At 48.5% G+C, this 25,305-nt stretch overlaps 1 protein-coding gene across 2 annotated transcripts in view; it reads left to right on the top strand.

Annotated features, from left to right (window-relative positions):
- Positions 1-25,305, top strand: part of PALM (paralemmin) — an 81,455-nt gene that overhangs the window by 51,572 nt on the left and 4,578 nt on the right. Inside the window, exon 8 of one of the 2 annotated variants that reach the window (XM_029613585.1) lies at positions 24,980-25,111. The exons of the other annotated variant lie outside the window; for it this stretch is intronic. Within the exon in view, the coding sequence (XP_029469445.1) occupies positions 24,980-25,111 (132 nt within the window). The remainder of the gene's footprint in view (positions 1-24,979; positions 25,112-25,305) is intronic. 2 annotated transcript variants of the gene reach the window in all.

The raw sequence follows: 25,305 nt of genomic DNA, 5'->3' as shown, positions 1-25,305 counted from the left end.
GTGCATCAGTTGGTTAACATGGTACGCCCAACGGTGTGGAGCTATCTCCAAGTTCTCGGTTTGAAGGTGGCAACCCTGGAAGTAGTCGCAGAGGGCGAGGGTACACATGTGTCCTCTCCAACGCTCATTGCTCTCACATTGGAACCCACAGTCTCAAGACTATTTAGTCAATCTCCATTTATTGATGAGAGTCTGCTGTTACAGGAAGCTCATCTGAGCAGGGGTGTGTCCCTGTTCTCCCCAAACTGGCTGGTTCTCACGACAGATGTGAATCTCCGGGGCCGGAGAAGTTCACTGTCAGGAGTTGACGGCCATGGGATGTTGGACAGAAGAAGAGGCTCTCTGGAACATCAATTGCCTGGAAGCCCGGGCAGTCAGATTGGTGTGTTTACAGTTCAGCCACAGACTCCAGAGCTAGGCAGTCCATGTGATGTTGTACAACGCAACGACAGTGGTCTACATCAGCCGCCAGGGAGGAACCAAGAGCTAGCAAGTGTCACAGGAGATAGTCCTCCTCATGGAGTGGGTGGAAGTAATCTACAGATGATTTCAGCCTCCCACATTGCAGAAAAGACAATGTCAGAGCAGACTTTCTAAGCAGGGAGAGTTTGGATTCAGGAGAGTGGGGATTGTCGACCAAAGTATTTCAACTGATAGTAGATCGTTGGGGCCTCCCATCAATCGACCTGCTGGCTGCATCCCACAATGCAAAGGTTCCTCCATTCTTCAGCCATAGAAGAGATCCATGCTCCCTGGGAGTCAACATTCTCATTCAGATATGGCCGGAAGAAGAGTTGCTATACGCCTTCCCTCCATGGCCCTTGCTGGGCAGGGTCATTCGCAGAATTGAACACCACAAGGGGCTAATCCTGCTAGTAGCTCCAGATTGGCCCAGGCGTCCATGATTTGTGGACATGCGGAGACTCCTGGTGGAGAAACCCCTGCGCCTCCCACCGCACAGGTACCTATTACAGCAGGGACTTGTCCTTCACGAGGATCCAACTCGATTCTGTCTTACGGCTGGCCTTTGAGAGGGCTCGCTTGAAGAGGTGGGGATATTCGGTGGCAGTAATTGTCACCTTACTCCGTGTTCGGAAGTTCTACATGTCCCTAGGGTATGTGCGGTTCTGAAGAGTATTGAGGCCTGGTGTGAGGAACGGGGTGTCTTCCCTCAGGCGGTCAAAATCCCACTTATTCTGTAATTTTTGCAGAGCAGCCTGAATAAAGGTTTGGGCCTTAACTCTCCGAAGGTGCTGGTAGTGGCTCTCTTCTGTTTCAGGGGTGAGGTGAATGTCGGCTCATTTGGACGTGGCTCGTTTTCTGAATGGAGTGTTGCATCTTCGGCCTCCCTTGCAGTTGCCATTTCCCTTGTGGAATTTTAGTTTAGTGCTGGAAATTTTGGCAGGTCCTTCCTTTTAGCCACTGTGCAGTCTTTCCTTGCATTTATTGACTTTGAAAACAGTGTTCCTGGTAGCTGTATGCTCGGTACGTCGCATCTCTGAACTTCAGGCATTGTCATGCCAGGAGCCTTTCCTCTGGATGACTCCAGGGGCATTACAACTATGTACTGTTCTGTCCTTCTTGCCCCAGGTAGTCTCGGAGTTTCATTTGAATTAGTCCATTTTGTTGCCATCCCTAGATAAACTTAAGGACGTGGAGGAATATCGGCTCCTCCGTCATTTGGATGTCAAGAGACTTTTAGTGCTGCATCTGGAAGTCTCAGAAACAGTCCGAAAGATGGACTGCCTATTTGACCTTCATGGCAGAAGGAAGCAGGGTGAACCAGCTTTCCGGGCTACTATAGTTTGCTGGATTAAGGAGATGATCTTGGGAGCCTATGTAGAGGCAGGAAAGTCATTACCTTCTCAGATTAGAGCTCATTTCACTAAGGCTCATGCAGTCTCATGGGCGGAGGACAGACTGCTGTTTCCCGTTGATATCTGCCGGGTGGCTATGTGGTCCCCCTTGAACACCTTCTCTAGGTTTTATCGCCTGGACGTACAGGCCCAAGAGAACGCTGCCTTTACAAGGGCAGTTTTGACTGGATTGCGGGGAGCCTCCCGTCCCGATCGGGAGTAGCTTTTGTACATCCTGAGTCCATCTGGCTACACGCTAGGAAATGGAGAAATTACTTACCTGATAATTTTGTTTTCCTTAGTGTAGACAGGTGGACTCAGCATCCTGCCCTTGGCTGCAAATCCACTCCTGTGGTATGGGCCTCGAATCCAAGGGATCGTGGGTAAGTTTTCATCCAGTCCCTAGATTAAGGTACCTATATTCTTACTGGAATTCAGTGTTTATGATTGGTTGAGTACAGTTACGGTTTTCTGTTTTTTAATCATATTTGTAGTCATATTTTCAATTAAGTCCTTTCATTAGTATGTCCACAGTGGCTTTTGAAGAGAATACTGGAGAGCTGAGCTCACTACAAGGGTATATGTATGGTGACCACAGCTTTGCAACCTGACTCCATCTTCATCTGCTGGCAGGGGAGCATAATCCATTGGCCCTGAGTCCATCTGTCTACACTAAGGAAAACAAAATTTTCAGGCAAGTAATTTCTCCAATGAAACCCATATGGCATTAGGCCTCTTGTAACATGTAATGGCTGTGGGCTTGGCTCTCAGAAAGCCATGAATAAACACTTGCAATATAGTAAACTTCCTATACCAAAAACAGCACTTACTGCCAGCACTCAAACTACAACGTTACGTATGAAAAGGAAACACTGCAAATATTACATGAGGCTTTAAAAAATGAAACAAGCCTGACTGCCTAAAATACCTGTAAAATTTAAAAAAAATACATATACCTAAAAATATTGTACAAAAGCTTTTAAAACTACATAAGTCCCTTCTTCAGATGTCAGATCAGAGACATTCACATCTAAAGACGGGTCCTATATTGTCTCAGTAACTCATGTACAGTATTTCTGGATAATACATAGCTCCAATAAAAGCTATCACAGCCTGCCAAGAATACAATTTACTCCGAGACAAATTTGCCATTTCAACACAGCACTACTCCCAGGACTCAACAGCAACAATCCTACCCAGGAAAGAGCAGCACTGCAAATATTACATCAGGTCCTAGAAGACCAATACACCTTTTATTGAAAAAAGAACAAGACTGATTGCTATAGACCCCTAGAAACCATAAACTAGCAGAATCCCTCACTTCGATCACAGACAGACCCTTACCAAAGGCAAAATAAGAGAACAACAAAATAAAGAAATATAAAATGTCAATCATAAAAATAAAACCATAACAATAAAAAGAATAAATATTTAAAAACAGATGAATAGATCATCCAGTAATTAAAACCTTATAAAAAAAAGTTTATACAATTTCCCAAAACACCAATATAATATTTCAAAACAGCAAACATATCAAATAACATCCAATAATGAAACTAATAAAGATATAAAAAATCTTCCTTGCTTTGTTCCTGCGATGTTTCAATTTCCAGCCACTCAGACTATTGTGGACTGGGGGATGGAGAGCTGTATAAACTTTATCCTCTCACACACACACACAGGCTCTCCTCCACACATACAGGCATTGGCTCTCACACACACACACACACGCACGGGCTCTCACCTCACCCACAGGCAGTCACCCACCCACCCAAACACACTGACAGCCACCCACTGGCAGTCATACATATAGACACATGCTGTCACCTCCCCCCCCCCCCCCCCCACACACACACAGGATTCAACCTTCCACACACATACAGCCTCTCACCCACAAGCATGCACTCAGGCTAAACCCATACATCCAATCATACACACACACACACACACACACAGCCTCTCACCCACCCACATAAAAGCAGTCACCCATCCACTCCTACACAGATCTCATCTACCCACAAACACACACCTAAGCTCTCACCCACCCACCTTAGTAGTCATCCACATCCATACAGGCAGTAACACATACACCCCCACCCCCACCAGCTCTCATCCAGCCACATTCACCCACCCATTGACATCCACCCAACATAGGCTGTCACTCCTACACACACTCCTATACAGGAACTGTCACCCAGCCACACATACACATACCCCCACACACACATAGGGCCTGGGCCTCTTCTTCAGCTGCCAGCAGGATGGGATCCTTTGGTGGGCATTATGTCCTCCTTCTCTCTTTGGCTGCCAGCGGGATGGGGTCCGCTGATGGCCACCGCGTCCTTCTTCTCTTCGGCTGCCAGCGGGATGGGGTCCATTGGCAGCCACCGCATCCTTCTCCTCTCTTTGGCCGTCAGCGGGATTAGGTCCGCTGGCAGCCAAGGCTTCGTATCTCTCTCTTCAGCCGTTGCAGGACAGGCTACATGGAGGCCTGCTAAGTCATGGGGTGGGCAGCAGCAGAAGTCATTTATTCAAACATCATCTCCTGCTGCCTCAGGACTGATCTCACGGCAGCAGGAGATGACTTTTGGATAAACTCGATTCCTGCTACCCATGGGGGGGGGAGAGAGAGGTGTAGCCAGATGTGATGCAGTTGATTGGATGAAGCAGGGTTTTGGTTTATCCCTGCCTGATCCGATGTATAAATTTGGGATGGCACTTGCCACCCTGAAGCAACGCCTGGAGGCTGTGGAGATTTACTGAATCCCTTGAAGGCCAGGCCAGTAGAATTGAGGGAGGATCCAGGGGTCCTACAGGACTCAGGAGCATGCAATGACAGTTTAAGGTTTCACTCCCCCCCCCCACACACACACACCAGTAGGTGAACGTCTGAAACGTTTTTACAGGGAATGGACCTGTATTAGAAGGACTGGTGGATATGGGCAGCCACCTTCAAGGTGGCTGCCCATATTCAAGTGTCTTCTGTCACCTCTCTCTGCAAATCCCCGAGAAAGAAGAAGACAATCAGAAGTACCTTAGAACACTTGCGACAACTAAAGGCAGTAATGCCAGTAACCCCCTTGGAAAAACAGAAAAGAAGATACTCCATTTTGTGTTCCCAAAGAAAGAGGGAACCTTTTGCCTGGCACTGGATTTAAAATACATCAACAAATCCCTAAGGGATGGAATGGAAACACTGAAGTCAGTAATGATGGCAATAAGGCAAGGAGAATTTCTAACTTCTCTGGGCCTAGCAAAGGCATAATTACACATTCGTATCGGGGAACAGCATCAGTGGTTTCTAAAGTTCGTGGTTCTGGGTGAACACTATCAGTTCACAGTCTTAGGAGTAAGGTTCAAATCAAAGATAGGAAAGGTGTCTATGACTAAAGAGAGGATCACAAGTTACAGGAGCAAGTGATAAGGTTGAGGAAGACCCAGGCACTTCAAGTCTGGGAGTATGTGCAAATGCTGGGATCAATGGTGGCAGCCATATACCTCATGCCCTGGGTGAGAGCCCATATGCACTCTTTACAGAAGGCTCTTCTCTCAAGATGATCACTCCAGGGACAGATGTTCGACAACAAGATCCCAATGAGAGAGCAAGCCAAAAGGAGTCTGGAATGATGGCTTGTCTACAGTCTGCAGACAGGAGTTAGTCTGAAAGCTCCAGAATGGATATCAGTAACCACAGATGTGAGCTTGGTAGACACTACACAGGCCAGACAGCTCAAGGCCTTTGGTCGGCCATTGAATCAGCATGATCAATAAATTGACTGGAGACCAGGGCAATCAGACTGGCCTTAATCAGGTAAAACAGAAAGCAGTCAATGTTATCAGATAATGCCACAGTAGTAGCCTACGTGAACAGGCAAGGAGGCACCAATAGAAAGCTAATGGCAAAAGAAACAGAACATTTTAGTGGCATGAGCGGAAACCCATCTCAAGGGCTTCTCAGCAACATTCATAGCTAGAATCAACAACATGCAGGCAGCCTCTAGATGCAGGAGAGTAGGAACTAGCCAAGGAAGCATTCAATCAGATTGCAAACAGTTGGGAGCATCCAGTAGAAATGCCAAGGTGAAGAATTTTTACAATCGCAGGAGAAAAGCAGGATCAAGGAGAATGGACGCACTTGTGCAATTATGGCCACAAGACTGCCTACTGTACATTTTCCCGTCTTAGCCGCTAGTAGGGCAGGTGATAAGGAGGATTGTGGACCACCTAGGATGAGTGATAATAAGTAGCCCTAGGCTGGGCAAGGAGATCATGGTATACAGATTTGATCAGACTTCATTTAGGGAAACTGATTTGATTTGCCCACGTGCAGGGGTTGCTACACCAGGGACTAATAGTCATGGAGAAACCGCTCCATTCTCACTTACTGTCTGGCTCCTGAGAGGGTGAGGCTGTGTAAACAGTGGTAGTAACACTGCTGACGGCCAGGAAAGTATCAACATCCCTTGCCTACATCAGAGTATGGAGGACCTCTAAAGCTTGACTCTTTGCCCTTTAAAGCTCAACTGTGCAACATTCTGGAGTTCCTGGAAGATGGACTGGAGAAGGGCCCTAGCCCTGAATTCATTGAAGGTCCAGGCAGAAGCCATAATCTGCTATAGGGGAAAGCTTGGAAGCCACTCAGTTGCCTCAAATCCAGACATGGTATGTTTCTTCAGGGTGTCAAACATGTGCACCCTCCACTGAGACCATTGGTATCGGATTACTTTCTTAATCAAGTGGTTGCCCTGCCTGTCTTTAGGGCACCCAATGGCAAGAGAAGGAGAAAGGGGCTGCAATTACTGGGTGTCCAGGGCACATTATTGCTAAATTTAGGCTCTTAGGTAGGAAATTGAAATCCAGAACCTCCAGGGCTGCATTCTCAGAAATGCTTCCCATTCCATGCTCAGGACTTCAGAGACAGGCCAGCTCCAGAGTCAATGCGTGGATGAGAAAGTAGTGCAAGAAAGAGGATATTAGGTTTGTTAGGAACTGGGGAACATTCTGGGGAAGATTGAGTCTATTCTGATGGGATGGGCTCCACCTTAAGCAGAGTGGAACCAGGCTGCTGGCACTACCTTTAAAAAGGAGATAAAGCAGCTTTCAAACTAAGTGAAGGGGGAAAGCCGACAGTCACTAAAAAGCACATGGTTTGGAATGTTGTATCTTTGAAGGATACTAACAAAACAGAGGTTAGGGCATTCCAATAAACAGATTTCTATAAATGCTAAAATAGCCCAGGTGCCTTTAAGTAATGAGCAGACAGAGCAGAAAGATTCCAGATTCCTGACAATTGATGAGCAGGTGGTTAATATAAGCAAAACATATTTGAAATGTCCATTTCTAAATACTAAAAGTCTAAAAAAATAAGATGGGAGCATTAGAATGTATAATACTGAATGAAAAGGTAGAAAGAGAATGAAGCCCTCTACACATCCGTTTGACCAGATCCCAGCTAAATTACTTCTTCTGGTCCCGGAATCCATTGCCAGCTATCTGGCTGAGATTATCAACTGTTCACTCTCACAAGGTATCTACCCAGATGCCCTAAAATTAGCTACGCTTAAGCCCATACTCAAGAAACCAAATCTGGACACTGGTGACCCCAACAATTTCCGTCCTATATCCAACTTGCCTATCATCGCCAAAATTATGGAGAAATTAGTCAACAGACAACTATCAGAGTATCTGGAAGAACACAACATTCTCCACTCTTCACAATACGGCTTCCGCAAATCACGAAGCACAGAAACCCTGCTAGTTGCCCTCACTGACCACCTCAGCATGGGCTTAGATAAAGGGCATTCCTTTCTGCTGGTGCTTCTTGATATATCTGCAGTGTTCGACACAGTAAACCATACAATCCTGCTAAATCGTTTATCAGATATAGGTATAACAGGAATGGCCCTCAGATGGTTCAACTCCTTTCTCAGCAACAGAGGATAAAAAGTCAAAGTGAATAATAAAGAGTCTTCACGTATCAATTCTACTCTTGGAGTTCCCCAGGGCTCCTCCCTTTCACCCACCCTCTTCAACATCTACCTCCTTCCCCTCTGCCATTTGCTCACGAGTTTAAAGCTCAAATTCTACATATTTGCAGACGATGTTCAAATCCTGATCCCTATATCCGAATCCATTACAAAATCACTTAAGTGGTGCGACAACTGCCTACAAGCAATAAATCTCCTCCTCACTGACCTCAACCTGATACTGAACCCCGCCAAGACGGAACTCCTTCTTATTTCACCTGACGACGGTGTCCCCCAACAACAATCCCTCACTAACACTCTAATCACACATGCAAGAGCTCTGGGAGTTATAATTGACAGCCAGCTGAGCTTAAAGAAGTTCACCAATCACACAACAAAAGAGTGCTTCTATAAGTTACAGATACTGAAGAGACTTAAGCCACTACTGTTCTTCCAAGACTTCAGAACAGTACTCCAGACCGAGCTGTTCTCTAAGATTGACTACTGCAATGCTATTCTTCTAGGTCTCCCATCTTCCACCACCAAACCTCTCCAGATGCTCCAAAATGCAGCTGCGAGAATTCTAACAAACACCAACAGGAGAGAGCATATAATGCCTATCCTCAAAGATTTGCATTGGCTCCCTATAAGCTACAGAATTCTTTTCAAATCACTCACCATCCTCCATAAAACTATTCATCACCTGGTCCCGCTTGACCTACAAATCCCACTTAAACTGTACCACTCTTCCAGACCCGTCAGGGAGGCTTACAAGGGATCTCTATATGCCCACTCCTTCAAAGCCGCTCATTTCTCATCTACCAGGGACCGGGCCTTCTCGTTAGCTGGTCCCACCATCTGGAATGCCATACCTCCAGATCTTAGACTGGAACCCTGCCTACAGACTTTCAAAAAAAATCTTAAGACGTGGCTGTTCAGACAAGCCTTCCCCAACCAGGGCTAACAATAGACACATAGCATCAGCCACATCTAGATAAGATCATAACCCTCTTGCACTTACTTCTTCCTCGTTGTAATTAGTTCATGAGTTATCTGTCCCCCTCTATGCTCTTCCTTCCCAGTTACGTACCCCTGTTTTATTGTAACTTTAAACTTCCACTAGTTAGTTATGTTATTTCTTTGTTCCTTGTAAACCGATATATTTTTTCATGAATGTCGGTATATAAAAATGTTAAATAAATAAATAAATGTAATTGGCATCTCAGAGACCTGAATAACAAATGGAACACTGTCATACCAGGATACAAATTATATCGCAATGATAGGATCAAAATGGTGGAGGGGTGGCACTATATGTTGAAGAGGGCATAGAGTCAAACAGGATAAAGGTTCTGCAGGAAACAAAATGCACTGTAGAATTTTTATGGATAGGAATTCCATATGAGTGTTATGGTGTTGATGAATTGGTGAACCCCGGGCCGAGGTGAGAGATGTCTCTGCCCACAGGGAGGAGCCCTGTGGGCCTCACTGTCGGTAGGCGTGCTCTCAGCAACGTAGGACACAGCTGTGAGAGACTTTATTAAGGAGAAAGATAGAACATGACCCGAGGAGCGGGAAATGTAAATAAACACAGTCTTAGTAAATACAGTGGTCAGGATGATGTATATACAAGGGTCCTAGTAATGATCCACAGTGCGGGGTACACCCAGGGATTCCTGTAGGCTGATGCAGATCCGGTAGTGGCCCACAGCGCGGGATATGCCAATGAAGCTGTACTGTAGAAGTCAAGAAGCAGAGGTCGGTATTACAGGAACAAGGCCGTAGACCCAGTATAGGAGATGAAGTATCCTGAGGCACAGATAGCGTAGAGTGAATGGACTGAAGAACGGTTGTGGCCCGAGGAACGGGGTATGCCATGAATTTTCAGTAGAGATGATAGAAGTTGGAGAATGTACTCACTCAAGGAAGTCCCAGTAGATATACCCGAGGAGCGGGACAGGATGTCCCAGGCAGGAGGGCCCTCTGAGGAGCGGATAGCCAAGACATGGAAGAGTCCCCGAGGATCGGGCAACTCTGAGCGTTCAATTGCCCAAAGGAGAATCTGGAACAGATTCTCCTTTGGGCAATTGAACGCTCAATTGCCCGATCCTCGGGCAATTGAGCGAAGATCTAAGTAGAGCGCATTTAACAAACGAAAGAACTCCTTGCTACCTCGTCTTAGCAATGGGCGAGTCTGTATAAGTACACTAGCGGTGTTGACGTCATCGGAAGGGAACGCCCCGAGGTTCCCACCATGACATATTCATAAGAAGGCCCTGCGCGAGCCTAGCTGATGCCGGAAGTAAGATGGCGGTCGGCAGTGCCCATGCTGTCCCGGGGATGCCAGGGAAGTCGGCGTTGGTTGGCGGAGGCCGCCATTCTCCCAATAATTGACGGTGCAGGGAAAAAAGAGGTGAGCATGAGAGGTCGCAGCCATGTGCGACCAGGCAAAACAATGAGAAGGAGAATAGAATAACAGTGGGTGTGTACTACCATTTACCTGGCCAGAACGAACAGACAGCAATAAAATGCTAACAAATTAGTGAGTTAACAAAATTTGCCAACAGTAATGGGTGATTTTAATAACCTCAGTAGTGACTGGGGAAATGTCACATCAGGACATGCTAAGGAGGTAAAATTTTTAGGTGAAATAAATGACTGCTTCATAGAGCAACTGGTACAAGAACTGACAAGAGGGGGAAGTATTTTAGACCTAATCCGTAGTGGAACACATGATTTGGTGAACGAAGTAACTGTGTTGAGGCCATTTGGCAATAGTGATCACAACATGATCAAATTTGAATTGATAACTGGAGGGAGGACACTAAGGAAATCTACTGCAACAGCATTTAACTTTCAAAAAGGAGACTATGATAAAATTAGGAAAAAAATGAAAGGAATAATTGCAAAGTTTAAGAGTTTTCATCGGGCATGAACATTGTTTAAAAATAACGTCTTGGAAGCCTAGACCAAATGTATTCCATGCACTAAAAAAGGTGGAAAGAAGGCCATATAACTGCCGGCATGGTTAAAAGATGAAGTGAAAGAGGCTATTCTAGCCAAAAGAACATCTTTCAAAAAATGGAAAATGGATCAGAATGAAGAAAACAGGAAACAGCATAAGAACCGGCAAGTTAGATACAAAGCATTAATAAGGAAAGCAAAAACAGAACTTGAAAGAACTGTGGAAGCAAACACTCATAATAAAAACTTTTTCAGATTTGAAGCAAAAAGCCAGCAAGGGGGTCAGCTGAAGTATTATATGATCAAGGGGTTAAAGAGGGTACTATAGGAGGACAAGGCCATAGCATAGATATTAAATAACTTCTTTGCTTTCGTCTTTACTGAAGAAGATGTAAGGCAGATACCCATGCCAGAAGTGATATTTAAAGGTGATGATTCAGAGGAACTGAAACAAATCTTAGTGAACCTGGAAGATGTAATAGGGCAAACTGGCAATTAAAGAATAGCAAATCACTTGGACCAGATAGTATACATCTCAGATTGTTGAAGGAACTGAAAAAAATGAAATTACAGACCCATTATTAGTAATCTGTAAACTGAGGGTGGCTAATGTAATGCTAGCTTTTAAAACAGATTCCAGGGATGATCCAGGAAACTACAGACCAGTAAGCCTATAACAGTGCCAGGAAAAATGGTTGAAGCAATTATACAGAACAAAATTACTGAACTTATAGATAGTCATAGTTGAATGGGACAAACCCAACATGGATTTAGCCAAGGGGGAGGTCTTGCTTCACCAATCTGCTACATTTTTTGAAGGCATGAATAAACATGTGGATAAAGCTGAGTTAGTTGATATAATGTATCTGGATTTTCAGAAAGTGTTAGAGTACCTCATTAGGAATTTAAAAAGTCATGGGATAAAAGGCAGTGTTCTATTTTGGATTGAGAACTGGTTAAAAGTAGAAAACAAAGATTAGGGCTAAATGGTAGGTTTTCTCAGTGGAGAAAGGTGAATAGCGGAGTGCCCCGGGATCTGTACTGGGACTACAGCTTTTTAACATATTTATAAATGACCAGAAGATGGGAACAATGAGTGAGGTGATCGGATTTGCTGATGTTACAAAATTATTCAAAGCTGTTAAATCCCAAGAGGGTTGTGAGAAATTGCAAAAGGAACTTGTGAGACTGGAAGACTGGACATGCAAATGGCAGATGACATTTAATGTGGACAGGTGCAAAGAGATGAAGAGCAACCCTAATTAAAGCTACACAATGCAAGGTTCCAGATTGGGAGTCATTACCCGGGAAAAGGATCTAGGCATCATCAAGGATAATATGTTGAAATCCTCAGCTCAGTGTGCGGTGACACCAAGAAAGCAAATAGAATGCTAGGAATTATTAGGAAAGGAATGGAGAATAAAACAGAATATTATAATGCCTCTGTATCGCTCCATAGTGCGACCATATCTTGAATACTGTGTGCAGTTCTGGTCACCGCATCTCAAAAAAGATATAGTGGAATTAGAAAAGGTACAGAGAAGGGTGACCAAAATGATAAAAGGAATGGAACAATTCCCCTATAAGGAAAGACTAAAGAGGTTAGGGCTCTTCAGCATGGAGAAGAGAACTGAGAAGATATATAATAGAAGTCTATAAAATAATGAATGGAGTGGAACGGGTAAAGGCAAATCAGTTGTTTACTCTTTCAAAAAAGTACAAAGACCAGGGGACACACAGTGAAGTTATTAGGTAATACATGTAAGACAAATAGAAAACATTTTTTACTCAACATATAATTAAATTCTGGAATTCATTAGCAGAGAGGAAGTGGTAAAATCTTAGTGGAGCTGGGTTTAAAAATGGTTTGGATAAGTTCCTGGAAGAAAAGTCCAAAAACCATTATTAAGGTGAACTTGGGGAAATCCATTGCTTATTCTTGGGATAAACAGCATTGAATCTATCAACCTTTTGGGATGCTGCCAGGTACTTGTGGCCTGGACTGGCCACTGTTGGAAACAGGATACTGGGCTTGATGGACATTTGGTCTGACCCAGTGTGGCAAATTTTATGTTCTTATCTGAAGACCACAAATTCATTACAAAATTTGGAAGCTATTCTTTCTTTTTAGTGGTCCCCGCAAAGGGATGCGGTATCTAGAGCATCAGTGGCCTGCTGGATTAAGGGGAAGATAGCATCATCTTACATATTAAAAGGGAAACTTGTCCTGGAAGGCCTGAAAGCCTTCCAGGACAAGTTCCCCTTTTGTGCTCCTTTGCGCTTTTGCCTTCCAGACAGCACATAATGGACCTAAGTACAGATGGATGTCGCTGGCAGACATTTGCAAGACAGCAATGTGAGCTTCACTACATTCATTTGCTAAATAATACAGATTGGACCTTCAGGCAAAGGAGGACCCAGTATTCAGAGCATGCGTCCTCAGAGCGGCTTTCACTTCTTCCCACCCAGGATAGTTACCGCTTTGGTACATCTGATATGTCTGGACTGGTCTGGTGGATACTAAGAAAGGTGAGATTAGGCTTTACCTGCTAATTTCTTTTCCTTGAGTCCTGCCTGACCAGTCCAGAGCCCAGCCAGATACAAAAAAGATACATAGAACCACTGTGGTTGCAAAGAAAAAAAAAGCAAAGGAAATAAGGTGGAAGATCAGCTACTAAGGGCGAACATTTCCAGGGCTGAATGAAAGCCCAGAGAAGGAAGAGCAGAGTGTTATGCTCAGTCTTTTTTTTTTTTCCCAAATTGTGGGGTTGACTGTCTCTAAACAAAAAAAAAAAAAGGGAATTTCTTTTCTTTTTTTTCCCTTTAAATTACTTCCAGGGACTCAGGTATTGACTTGGGGAATCATAGGCGCCAGCACCATGGGTGCTTGAGCACCCCTAATATTGTCTTCCCTGTAGATTGGGAGCCGAGAGTTCCATGCTACAGGGGAGCACAGGCAGGAACTCCTTCTGCCTTCCCAGCTACTGCTCCCACGACCCCCTGCAGCGCATTGGCGGACCGTGGAGTATCTGACCAATAGCAGAGAGCAGTGCAAGGCAGACGGGCTTCCTGAGGTGCCCAGGCGATAGGGAAGGCTGCTGATAGAGGGACTAGGGAAAGGGAAAGAGGGGTTGAGACAACGGCTGGGAGTTGGAATGAAGAGGGGAGATAATGCAGGCTGGGAGATGGGAAGATTGGTTATAAAAGGGGATTCTGGCTGGGAGAGAGAATACTGCTGTGAGGGTTTGGGAGAGGAACTGAAAGAAGGAAGTCTGCCTGGGAGAAGAGGAGCTCAGGAACTGAGGGGAAGAGGGACTAGGAGAGGGAAAGGAGTAGAGGCCAGAGAGATCTGGGAGAGGACATGGGCTGTAATAAGAGGAGAAGCTGGGATGAGTGGTTAGGTGAGGGGGAACTTAAAAGAAAGAGAGAGATAAAGAGAATTTGGAAAGTAGCTGAGCTGACAGAGAGGAAAGGGAGCTGATAGGGGAGGTAAACCAAGAGAAGGGCTGTCAGAATGGATCATGATGGAGGAAAGAGGCAAGAAGTGAGCAGAGAGATGGAGGTGAGACAAGATAACGAGCGGCAGAGGATAAAAAGAGAGATGCACATGGAAAAAAAATGATAAAGAAATGAGAGGAAAACAAGAAAATAAGCTTTACAAGAAAAATGAGGTGCCAGAGGAGAAACCGAAAAAGCCAAGTGCAAGCAGAGAGAGAGGATAGATGGGAAATAGTTTTCAAACTTTGGTGAAGATTTCTGTGCTAGCTGGGCGTCATCATGGGTGGGGATAGGTGGTATCTGTCCATTACTTCCAGCCCTACAGTCACTAGAGTAAATAAGATATTTTACTGGACGGATGGGAAAGGGGAAGAGGTTGTAGTGGCACGAGACATCCTAGGTTTCTCATAAAAACTGATAACTCGATTATTGAGAGGGGCTGTGGTCAGGGCTTGAATTGAGGTGTTCCCCTCATTCGCAAAAATAAATAAAACATTCCCTTGTTGTATCCCACAGGAGAAAGCAGTTATCTCTGAGGTTTCCAGATTGAGAGTAGGAAAGGCCACATGCAGCTGTGGCCCTGGAGCTGCTAGGGCTCATGATATGCAGCTGGTAGAGTTTGGCCATTGCAAGCATTGGACTGGAATATGTGAGTCCTGGGAGAAGTGCTACAGGGGGTGGGGAGGCAGGAACAGATCCAGAAAACAAAGTGACTGGACTCAGGGAGCGCAGAACGGGGAGGGGAAGGAGGAGGAGTGGGTGAACCAAGCCTGCAGAGGAGAACAGCTGGCTAAGGATGGACAGGAGGGACCTGCTAGGGAGTAAAGGGATGGGAAGAGGAACTGATAGGGGAACAGAAGAGAAGGACAGGTCATGAGGTGCAGATCAGGCTAAGGGAATGTAGAAAGTGGAAGAGTGGTATTAAACCCCCCAAATATAAAATTCAAAGTTTGTCCATGTAGGAAGGAGAGAATTAAGAGTGCAGAGGGAGGAAGGAAAATGGAGAGAAGAGGAGATTAAGAGAATGAGAGAAAGGGGGTTTGAGAGAGAGTGGTGGTGAGTGAGGGAAGTGGATAGACTGTTGAGAGGAATGGAGCAGGAGGAAGGAGACTGAAGGGGATGAGCTGGGGTTGGGACTTTGAGTGCTTGCTTGGTTTTTGTTTTCATCCACATTACCTGCTTCTCTATGGATATTTAAATAAATATTGGCTAGTCAGTCACATTCATGTTCTGTATTCAATTTTTGTTGAGTTCAGCACCTTCCCAATTAGTTTCAAAAGTTGGCTCCTACGGAGGGAATCCTTTGCTGCACCAGAAAATATGGAGTAACACATCAGGAAAAAGTCTCGCTCTCTGTCTCCATCTACTGGTGGGAAGGATGTTCTCATATGTCTGGACGGATCTGGCTGGATTCAAGGAAAGGAAATTAGCAGAAAAGTCCTAATTTCCCACTAGAATTTCTGAGTATTAAATCTCTACAACCAGGCACCATATACTTCAGCACTTTCTGCAGTTAGCAGGGATTTTACACCTGCATCTACACTTGTTATGGCTGGGGTAGTGGAACCTTGGGCCGGCCATGCGGAATGAAGAAGTAACGTGAAGAAGACTCTGCAGAGATGAGATGGCCGGGAGGCGGTATGGAGCCGGGAAACCAAACAGGGGCTTCGCCACTGGAAGCCCGAGGTCCCCCTGGGAGGAGCCCGTGAGGACCCGGACCGCTGGGACTTAGGAGGGGTCTCCCGGAGCAGAAGGACAGCAGTACGGAGGACGATCCAAAATGAGGGCTGGCAGCAGACAAGGATAATCAGCAGACGAACCAGAATCAGGAACCAGGAAATCAGTCCGAGGGTGAGGCAAGGCTGGGACTGGAGCGGAGGCTGGATCAGGAGTGGAAGCTGGATTAGGAGCAAAGACTAGATCAGGAATTGCAACTGGACGACTCCAGGAATGAACCTCGTTGCAAGGCGATCTTCTGAAGCAGGGCTTGGGTTTAAATACCCTGCAGGCGTCTGGCATCACTCTGGGGGCCGGCCGAGGTTTCCTGCGCCTGCAGCTTTAAAAGCTGCCTCTTTGCGCGCGCGTATGCGGTGGGCAAGGCCATGCCAGAGAACTCGACGGCGTCTCCCTCGTGGAGATGCCGCAGCGGAGAAAGGCCCGTGTAGGCCCGGAACAGCGCCGGAGGGACCGTAGACTGTCGGGGCCGGCGGTGGAGGTAAGAGCCCGGTCGCGGGAGCCGCAACCAGGATCACAACACACTAGTACCTGCAGTTCCTTCAGATCTTCAAAGGGAAATTCCCTTTGAAAATTCCCTTGCAGGTCTCTGGGTACAACGTTCCTGTGGGCCTGCAAGCACTGCCGGGAGTTTGAAAATTACCCTCTGAAAGCTTTGAGTATTATACAGTGGCAATAATATGCTGTATCACTACTGAACCTCTCCAGCGTTACTAGCAGCAAAATGCTCAAAGCGTCTCAATGGAAGACCCTAGGTCACCTCAGAGTTGATGTCTGAACTGTACCGAGCACATTTTAGCACATAGTGATCTCCTTGCCCTGGCCTGAGAAACCTGCAGCTGGAGTCCCTGAGCCCTGTTTGTCCCAAAACACTGTAATGACGACAGAAAAGGATCAAAAGGTCCATCCAATCTGCCCAGCAAGCTTCTTTATGGTGGTAGTATTTGCTGTGCCATGCAAGTTACCCCATCTTTCTCTTAAGGATAACTGCATGCATGCAGTTATCCCCAGGCCTTATGATAACCCATAACAAATTTACTGCTAGCAATACTCGGTGATGAGCCTTCCTGTAAATTCAGACAGTGCTGGTTGACGTGCTTTGCTTATGGATTTGCCAGTAGAAACAGTCCTGGCTTTTTTCCCCTATGTCTGCGTATCAGTTACCCCGGACCGTAAAAGCCTGAATCCAATTCCCCTTTGCCCCACTGTCGAAGCAGAGAGCAATGTTGCAGTTGCATAAAAAGTATCAAGGCTTTTTAGTAAAGGAGAGTAATCCCATGCCTTCTGTTAAAGGTGGTAACTGCCGCTCTATGCAGGTTACCCCCATGGTTATCAGTTTCCCAGACCGTACATGTCAAGGCCCTCGTTGGTTGCTGACTGAATCCAATTCTCCTTTTCTCCTAGGACAAGCAGGATGGTAGTCCTCACATGTGGATGACATCATCTGATGCAGCCCAGCACGGAAAACTTTTGTCAAAGTTTCTAGAAGCTTTGACCGTCACACTGAGCATGCCACTATCCACGGGTCCACGCGAGGTCCCCCTTCAGTCGTTTTCCGCGGTGCAGTTGCCTCGCGGTTCATGGAGCTCTGCTCTTTTTTCTTGTTTTTCTTGCGAGAAAAGTGTCTTTTTTCCCATTTTCCATCATCAGGTCCCCCTTTGCGGTCGGTGCCTCCTTGGCATGGTAGGTTAAAACTCCTGTTTTCCCACTTCTTATAGTCAATTCCCGGCTTTCGCCTCCCAGTGACCGCCGGTCATCAACCGCGCATCGGACGTTCTTCCTATGGAATCCGGCTTTCATCGGTGCCCCCAATGTCCACGGACCATATCTATCATGGATTTGCATGAGGTTTGTATCCTCTGCCTGGGGGTTTCGCACTATGTCTGAGGGTGTCAGCTGTGTGACCAGATGACCCCCAAAGGCCGGCGTGCACGCCTGGATAAGATGGAGAAGCTTTTTGGTTCTAAAAACTCCACTCCATCCACACCCGCGTCAGAGTCATCGACGCTGAGGGGTCGAGGGGAGCCCCTTGATATGCTCCTTCTCACCACTCCTTCAAAGGATCGTGGAAACAGTGACTGATCCTCCCTGATCTCACCGGTTTCTAGGACATCGAGATCCTCCACCTCCTCGGCACCAGGAAAAGACTGGGCCGAGCATCGTGGGAGGTCCCACAAGCATCGACCTCAGTCACTGCCAGCGCATGGCTCCGGCATACCCGGGAGTCTCAGGGTTCCCCACCAATACCAGTGTTGGGCACCGTGCCAACTTGGAGGACAGAGGACGAGCCAGTGACCCCTTGTCCCCCTCACCAGACTTTCAGGAGGAGTTGGACCGCAGGGTGCAGACCACGGTGTTCAGAGCTCTTTGGAGCGTTGAGCCGCCTGCACCACTGGTCCCCATGCCGATGCTGGAGCCTCCACAGTCTATTTTGGCACCTCTGCTCGAGCATTTGGACGTCTTGTTAGGCATCCTACCAATGCAACCAGTGCCCGAGAGCCCTTTGGTACCCCAGCAGCCACCGATGCCCCCCCCCCCTCCCTCAGAAGTGATTCCTATCATCGGATGCGAGGAGGAGGAAGACGCGGCCGGTACCACATTCCAGAGGCCTCAGTTCCCCGAGCCATTACCCGGACCCTCCTGCCACCCGCGGCCCTATGTCCCCCCGATGCCGGGGGAACCATCTATTCCTGTGGTGCTCTCGAAGCCATTGGAGCCCAGGGCTGGGATCCCTCACAGGCCTCACCCATGCCGCACTGGCTTTAGTGACCCTTGGGAAGAGGATTCCTCGGAATCCTCATCCGACTATTTGGACAACCCCCCCTCTCCAAGCCTTCCTCACCCGAGGAAAGGAGTCTGTCTCCCCCCAAGGGACCTTTCCTTCACGGGGTTTGTCAGGGCCATGGCCGTGGCTATACCTTTCCAGCTCCTTACGGAGAAGGAGGCGTGACATAAAATGCTGGAAGTACTTCAGTTTGTCAACGCTCCTAATGAAATCATGGTGGTTCCCATCCACGACATATTTAAGGATCTTCTCCTCCAGATGTGGGAATACCCGATCTCCACATCCCATTAACAGGACGGCGGATGCCACCTATTTGGTGCAGCACGCCATGGGGTTCGAGAAGTGGCACCTCCCCCACCAGTCGGTGGTTGTGGAATCCTCCCTAAAGAAAGCCAGGTGCTCCCATTCCCATGCTTCTGCACCCCCCAGAGGCAAGAACATAGGGAGCTCGATGCCTTGGGCAGAAAGGTCTCCCAGGGCACTATGCTGGTCGCCCGTATTGCCACCTACCAGCTGTGCATGACCCAGTACCAACAAAACCTCTGGAAGCGAGTCTGCCTCAACAACAACAGGAGGCGCTCTCGGCTATCGTCCTGCTGAGTTTAGAGGCTGGCAAACATGAGGTGTGCTCCACCTGCGATGACTTTGAAACGGCGGCCCATGTAGCTACAGTGGGTACCAGCGCCTGTAGGATGGCCTGGCTCAGAGCTTCTGACCTCTGTCCTGAGGTACAGGAGAAGCTAGCTGACCTCCCCTGCACAGGTGACAACCTCTTTGGGGGATAAGGTCCGGGATGCGGTAGCACAATTGAAGGATCACCATGACACCTTTCAACAGCTTTCCACTAGTGCTTTCAACGCCACTTCCTCGGCCAGGAAACCTTCCAGGCCAGGATCCTGGAAGTCCTTCCCCCTCCCCAGCAGTGAGTTCCCAGGCCCCAGCCGGCACCCCAGCAAGCCCTGGCTATGGGCTTTTGACTGACGGCAAGGGAGCGCGGGTCAGTTGAAAGCACCCAGACACCGGATCCCCAGCGGGAGGCAGGCTTATTGGCTTCTCCCATCGCTGGGAGGAGGTCACTTCGGACTGATGGGTCATTTCCATAATCCATCAGGGGTACCTTCTCAACTTCAGACAGCTCCCAGGGACCTCTCCCCCATGTCCATCGAGGGGTTTGTCTGCCCAGCAGGTCATACTTCAAATGGAACATTCCGCCCTCCTCGCAGCAGGCGCAGTAGAACAGATTCCTCGCCCACAGCAGGACTGAGGGTTCTATTCGAGGTATTTCCTAATTTGAAAAGGAACGGCGGCTTATGCCTCATTTTCTACCTCAGGGCACTGAAAAAGGTTTCTCTCAAGAGAAAAGTTCAAGATGGTCTCTCTGGGTACGCTGATTCCCTTCCTCAAAAGAGGAGACTGGCTCTGCTCCCTCGATCTCAAGGAAGCTTACGCTCACATAGCCATTTTCCCCAGCCACAGAAAATACCTCCACTTCATGGTGGGGAAAGCTCATTATCAGTACAAGGTGCTGCCTTTTGGGTTGGCCACAGCCCCTTGCATCTTCACCAAATGCCTAGCTGTGGTGGCTGAGTATCTCAGGCGTCGCACGGTGCATGTCTTCCCATACCTATACGACTGGTTAATCAGGAGCGATTCCCGCGCAGGGGCACTGAGTACTTTAGCCTTGACAGTGCGGACTCTACAAGCCTTGGGGTTCGTGATCAACTACCCAAAGTCTCATCTCTGGCCGTCAGCTGGACCTCATAGGCGCCAGACTGATCACGATGCAGGCAAAGGTTTTTTGACCCCGATTGGGCTCTTGCCCTCACCTCGCTGACGGCCTTTGTCCACAGCAGCTGACAGCCTTTGTCCACAGCAGCTGGCAGGTGAACTGCTCACTTTCCGCTCTCAGCGTACCCAGGTGGCTTCTGTCCATGTTACCCCTCTCGCCCATTTGTGCATGCAGAGGGCTCAATGGAACTTGAGGTCACAATGGTAACAAGCCTCTTAGGATCTGGAGACTTGTGTTGCAGTCACGGAACCTCTTCGGGCATCTCTGTCCTGGTGGGAAAACCTCTGCAAACTGCTCCGCCTCAAGGAATCCTCACTACCGATGCCTGTCCTCATGGCTGGGGAGCCCATGTGGACGGCTTCCACATGCAAGGTCTCTGGACAACTCACGAAGCCCGTTGTCAAATAAACTTTCTGGATCTTCGGGTGATCCGTTACGCCTTATGGGCATTCAGAGACCGGTTGTCGCACAAAGAGGTCCTAATCTGGATAGACAACCAGGTGGCAATGTGATTTATCAACAAACAGGGAGGCACAGGCTCGTTCCTCCTTTGTCACAAGGCGGTGCAGGTGTGGACATGGGCCCTGTTGCATGCGATGTACCTGCCTGGGACTCTGAACATGCTGGTGGACCAGCTGAGTCGCTCCTTCCAGCCACACGAATGGTCCCTCAATCTGGAGGTAGCGGCCGAACTGTTTCATCGGTGGTGTACACCAGATGTGGACCTCTTTGCCTCCCTGCACAATCACAAGGTGAGCAGATTCTGCTCCCTGTTGTCGAGGGACGAGCATCTCGCCTGCGATGCCTTCTCCCTCCACTGGGGGAGAGGTCTGCTGTATGCGTACCCTCCTCTCCCGCTCCTCTTGAAGACCCTCCTGAAGCTTCAGCAGGCTGGGGGGGACCATGATCCTAGTGGTACCCTTTTGGCCCCGACAGGTCTGGTTCCCTCTCCTGTGGGACCCGTCGGTCAGGGCCATCCATTGGGGACCGCACCCGACCTGATCACGCAGAACCAGGTTACCCTGCGCCATTCTAACTTCCGGGAGTTGACCCTAATGGCTTAAATGTTGAGCACTTAGTCCTTCAGCCCTTGGCCCTCTCGGACAGTGTCTCTCAGGTGCTGGTGGCTTCCACCAGGAAGTCCTACAGTTTGAAGTGGAGAAGATTTTCCATCTGGTGTGCGGGGCATGGCTTGGGTCCATTCACATGCCCCCTTCCCCAGCTGTTGGACTACTTGTGGCACCTTTCTGAGTCTGGGCTTCAAACCAGCTCAGTCAGGGTTCATCTTAGCACTATAAGTGCGTACCATCAAGGTGTCGCTGGCACATCCATATTGACCTACTAAAGGCTGCACCACTTTATGAGGAGCCTGCTTCCAGCTGAAGTCCCCTCTTCGGCCTCCTGTTGCGTACTGGGACCTCAACATTGTACTGGTGCAGCTCATGCGTCCTCCCTTTGAGCCGCTGTGTTCCTGTGACCCGAAGTTCCTCACCTGGAAAGTTATATTCCTGGTAGCGATTACCTTGGCTCCTAGAGTCAGTGAGCTTCATACCTTGGTTACGTACCCACCATACACGAGGTTCTTTCACGATTGTGTGGTCTTGCGTACATACCCTAAGTTCCTGCCTAAGGTTGTGACTGATTTCCACCTTAATCGGTCCATCGTTTTACCCACCTTCTTTCCTAGGCCTCATTCCACCCAGGGGAACGGGCTCTTCATACTTTGAACTGCAAGAGGGCCTTGGCTTTCTGTTTAGAACACACAGCCAGCCACTCAGCTCTTTGTATCCTTCGATACCAATAGGCTGGGAATGGCAGTGGGTAAGCAGACTTTATCCTACTAGCTGGCGGATTACATCGCCTTCTGCTATGCGCAAGCAGGCCTTCTGCTGGCCGGCAGAGTTAAAGCTCACTCTGTGTGGGCCATGGCGATGTCGGTGGTTCATCTGTGGGCAGTCACTGTCATCGAAATTTGCCAGGCCACAACGTGGAGTTCTATTCACACATTTGCGGCTCACTACTGTTTGGACAAGGATGGGCGTCAAGACAGTGCTTTTGGTCAATCCGTCCTGCGCAGTCTTTTCCAGACCTGAACCCAATTCTTCCTGCCTTGTGCCCCTGGTGGGAGCAGGCAATCTCCTGCTGACCAACAGAGCCACAGTTATTGTTGTGCCCATTGGCACTTTGTTCGGCACCTGTTGGTCTCACTTGTTCATGGAGACAGCCTGGAGCTTGATATTCACCCACATGTGAGGACTACCATCCTGCTTGTCCTAGGAGAAAGCGCAGTTGCTTACCTGTAACAGGTGTTCTCTTAGGACAGCAGGATGTTAGTCCTCACGAGTCCCGCCCGCCACCCCAAGGGGTTGGGTTCTCCTTCCAGTTTGTTGTTTTATTTTTTTTTGCTTGTATTTTTCTATGTTCCTAGACTGCATGGACGCGCGGCTAGCGACATGCTGGGCATGCTCAGCGTGCCGCTAGAATCTTTGACAAAAGTTTTCCGTGCCGGGCTCCATTGGATGATGTCACCACATGTGAGGATTAACATCCTACTGTCCTAGGAGAACACCTGTTACAGGTAAGCAACTGCGCTTTTCCCTGCATTCGAAGCAGAGAGCAATGTTGCAATTGCATCAAGGCTTGTTGGTTAAGGGTAGTAATCTCCATTCCTTCTGTTAAAAGGTAGTAACTGCTGCACCAGCCAGTTACTCCCATGCTTCTCTTTTCTTCAATTCTGTCCTCCAGCCTTTAGGGATCATCAGTGTTTATCCCATGCCCCTTTGAATTCTTTCACTGTTTTTGCTTTCACCACCTCCTCCGGAAGGGCATTCCAGGCATCCCCCACCCTCTCCGTGAAGAAATATGTCCTGACATTGGTTCTGAGTCGTCCCCACTGCACCAAGTTTTGTACTCACTCCAGGGCAGAACACAGGTCCCTGCCTCGCACCTCCCTGAGAGTTTCAGTGATGAGGGTCCCAGGCCTGACCCCGAGCTGGGGCCTTCTCCTTCAGTCATGCATTTTAGAAGGAACCTCACCTTTCCTTCATTGTTTTTGTTTGAAGAAGCACAGCCAGGGAGAGCTGCTTTGTAATGAATTTGATCTTTGTCCTTTGCTTTTGCTCCGCATCGCTTAGCTCTGAGGCAAAAGACAGCTTCAGCTGTGCTTTGGACTGGGATAATCTGTGACAGAAAAGCTCAAGTGTCCTCCCTCCTCCCCCCCAAAAAAACAACAAACAACATACATCTTATCCCTTTAACTCTCCACATCTGCCCCAACTCCCTGCCCTCTTACTGCTTAACAGATGCCTCTCCCTCCCCGGCTGCCTAATTCTCTGCCCCTCTCTCCCTCACCCACCGTCTTCTCCTTCCCTTCCTCTCCTGCCCCTCCCTCGCTCTGCCTCAATTACCGACACCCCCTCCCCCCACCCCAATCGCACTCCCTTCTGTTAAACAATGAATCTTTTCAACTGGCAAAGGAAGAGAGGCATAAACTTGGTGACCTCCTGCCTCCTCGCCCAGCCCCCCTCTCCCTTCCACCATCTCCGTCTCTTTGTCCCAGGCACAGGGACCCTCCGGGCCAGCAGCAGGATGGTGTTCACCCCTCCCTCACTCGGGAGGCTTTTCAGAAAATCGCCTCCCTGTCCTCGACCTGAGGTCGCTGTAACGGTGTCAATGATTCCGCGCGGCGCCAGCGCTGTGACTTCTGGCAGGCAGAGCCCGTCGGCCTGGGCCTGAGCCTGAGCCGCCGCCATTGAATCCGGGATATAAAGGCAGAGGCCCTGGGAACCGAGGGTGGTGTTCTCGTCTCGCGCGATCTTGGGGCTCCCGGAACGTTCCCCGAGTCGAGGGGTTCCAGTGACCCCTCACCTGGCCAGCAGGAGGTCTGAAACATAATGCATCCCTCACAGCCATCGCCACTCCAGTTTATCCAGTCCTGGGTGGGGGTTTCCCCCTTGTAGCATTTGCGGACTTACGGTCTCCTGCTTTTGCAGGCCATCCTCTCACTTTAAGTTTATTGTTTTCCTTTCAGCCTCTGATAAGGGAAGCTGAGTGGTCTTGCCTTGTTCTATAAAAGGGGCACAAAGGCCACACAAGGGGGCGCTGTGGAGGGCTGGGGAAGTCTGGAGGATTAGCCAGACTCGGGGGTCGAAAACTTCCAGGGGGGCGTCGCAGGCTCGCTGCAACAAGCTGCTCCAATCTGCTTAAATGGGTCTAGGCACCTCACCCCCTGAGCTCCCTGTCTTCCCCGCAAACACCCCTCTCTCCATCCCGCCCACCCATGCTTGCTGCTTGCTCTTGCTTTGAGCACTCAAATCGGAAGATCTGCATGGGGTGGGAGGGGCGCGGAGCCTGGTGTTTAATGATCCCTGTGCTCTTTGTATCTCAGCCATGTACTCAGTGGAAATCACAGTGGAGAAGGACAAAGTCACAGGGGAGACCAAGGTCCTGTCCAGCACCACCCTGCTCCCTCAGGACCTCTCCTTGCAAGGGGTCAAGGTGTACGAGGATGAGCTGAAAGGTAGGGGCAGAAGCCAAGACCCACTCTGTAGTGAGAACGGAAGCTGTTCATTGGGGCCAGCGTATCTCCTGAAATCTCTGCCAGGAGCCATTCTGCAGGAAACTTTCATCTTGAGCCAGAGAGAGAGAATAAGGTCCCTAGGCAATAGTGGGTCCTCACAGCCAGGGAAGATTTAGTGAGAAGCTGGATTATCA

Source organism: Rhinatrema bivittatum, chromosome 8 (assembly GCF_901001135.1).
Source record: "Rhinatrema bivittatum chromosome 8, aRhiBiv1.1, whole genome shotgun sequence".
NCBI lineage: Eukaryota > Metazoa > Chordata > Amphibia > Gymnophiona > Rhinatrematidae > Rhinatrema > Rhinatrema bivittatum.
Note: the sequence above shows the minus strand (reverse complement) of the source record. Positions and strands in the feature narration are given on the sequence as shown.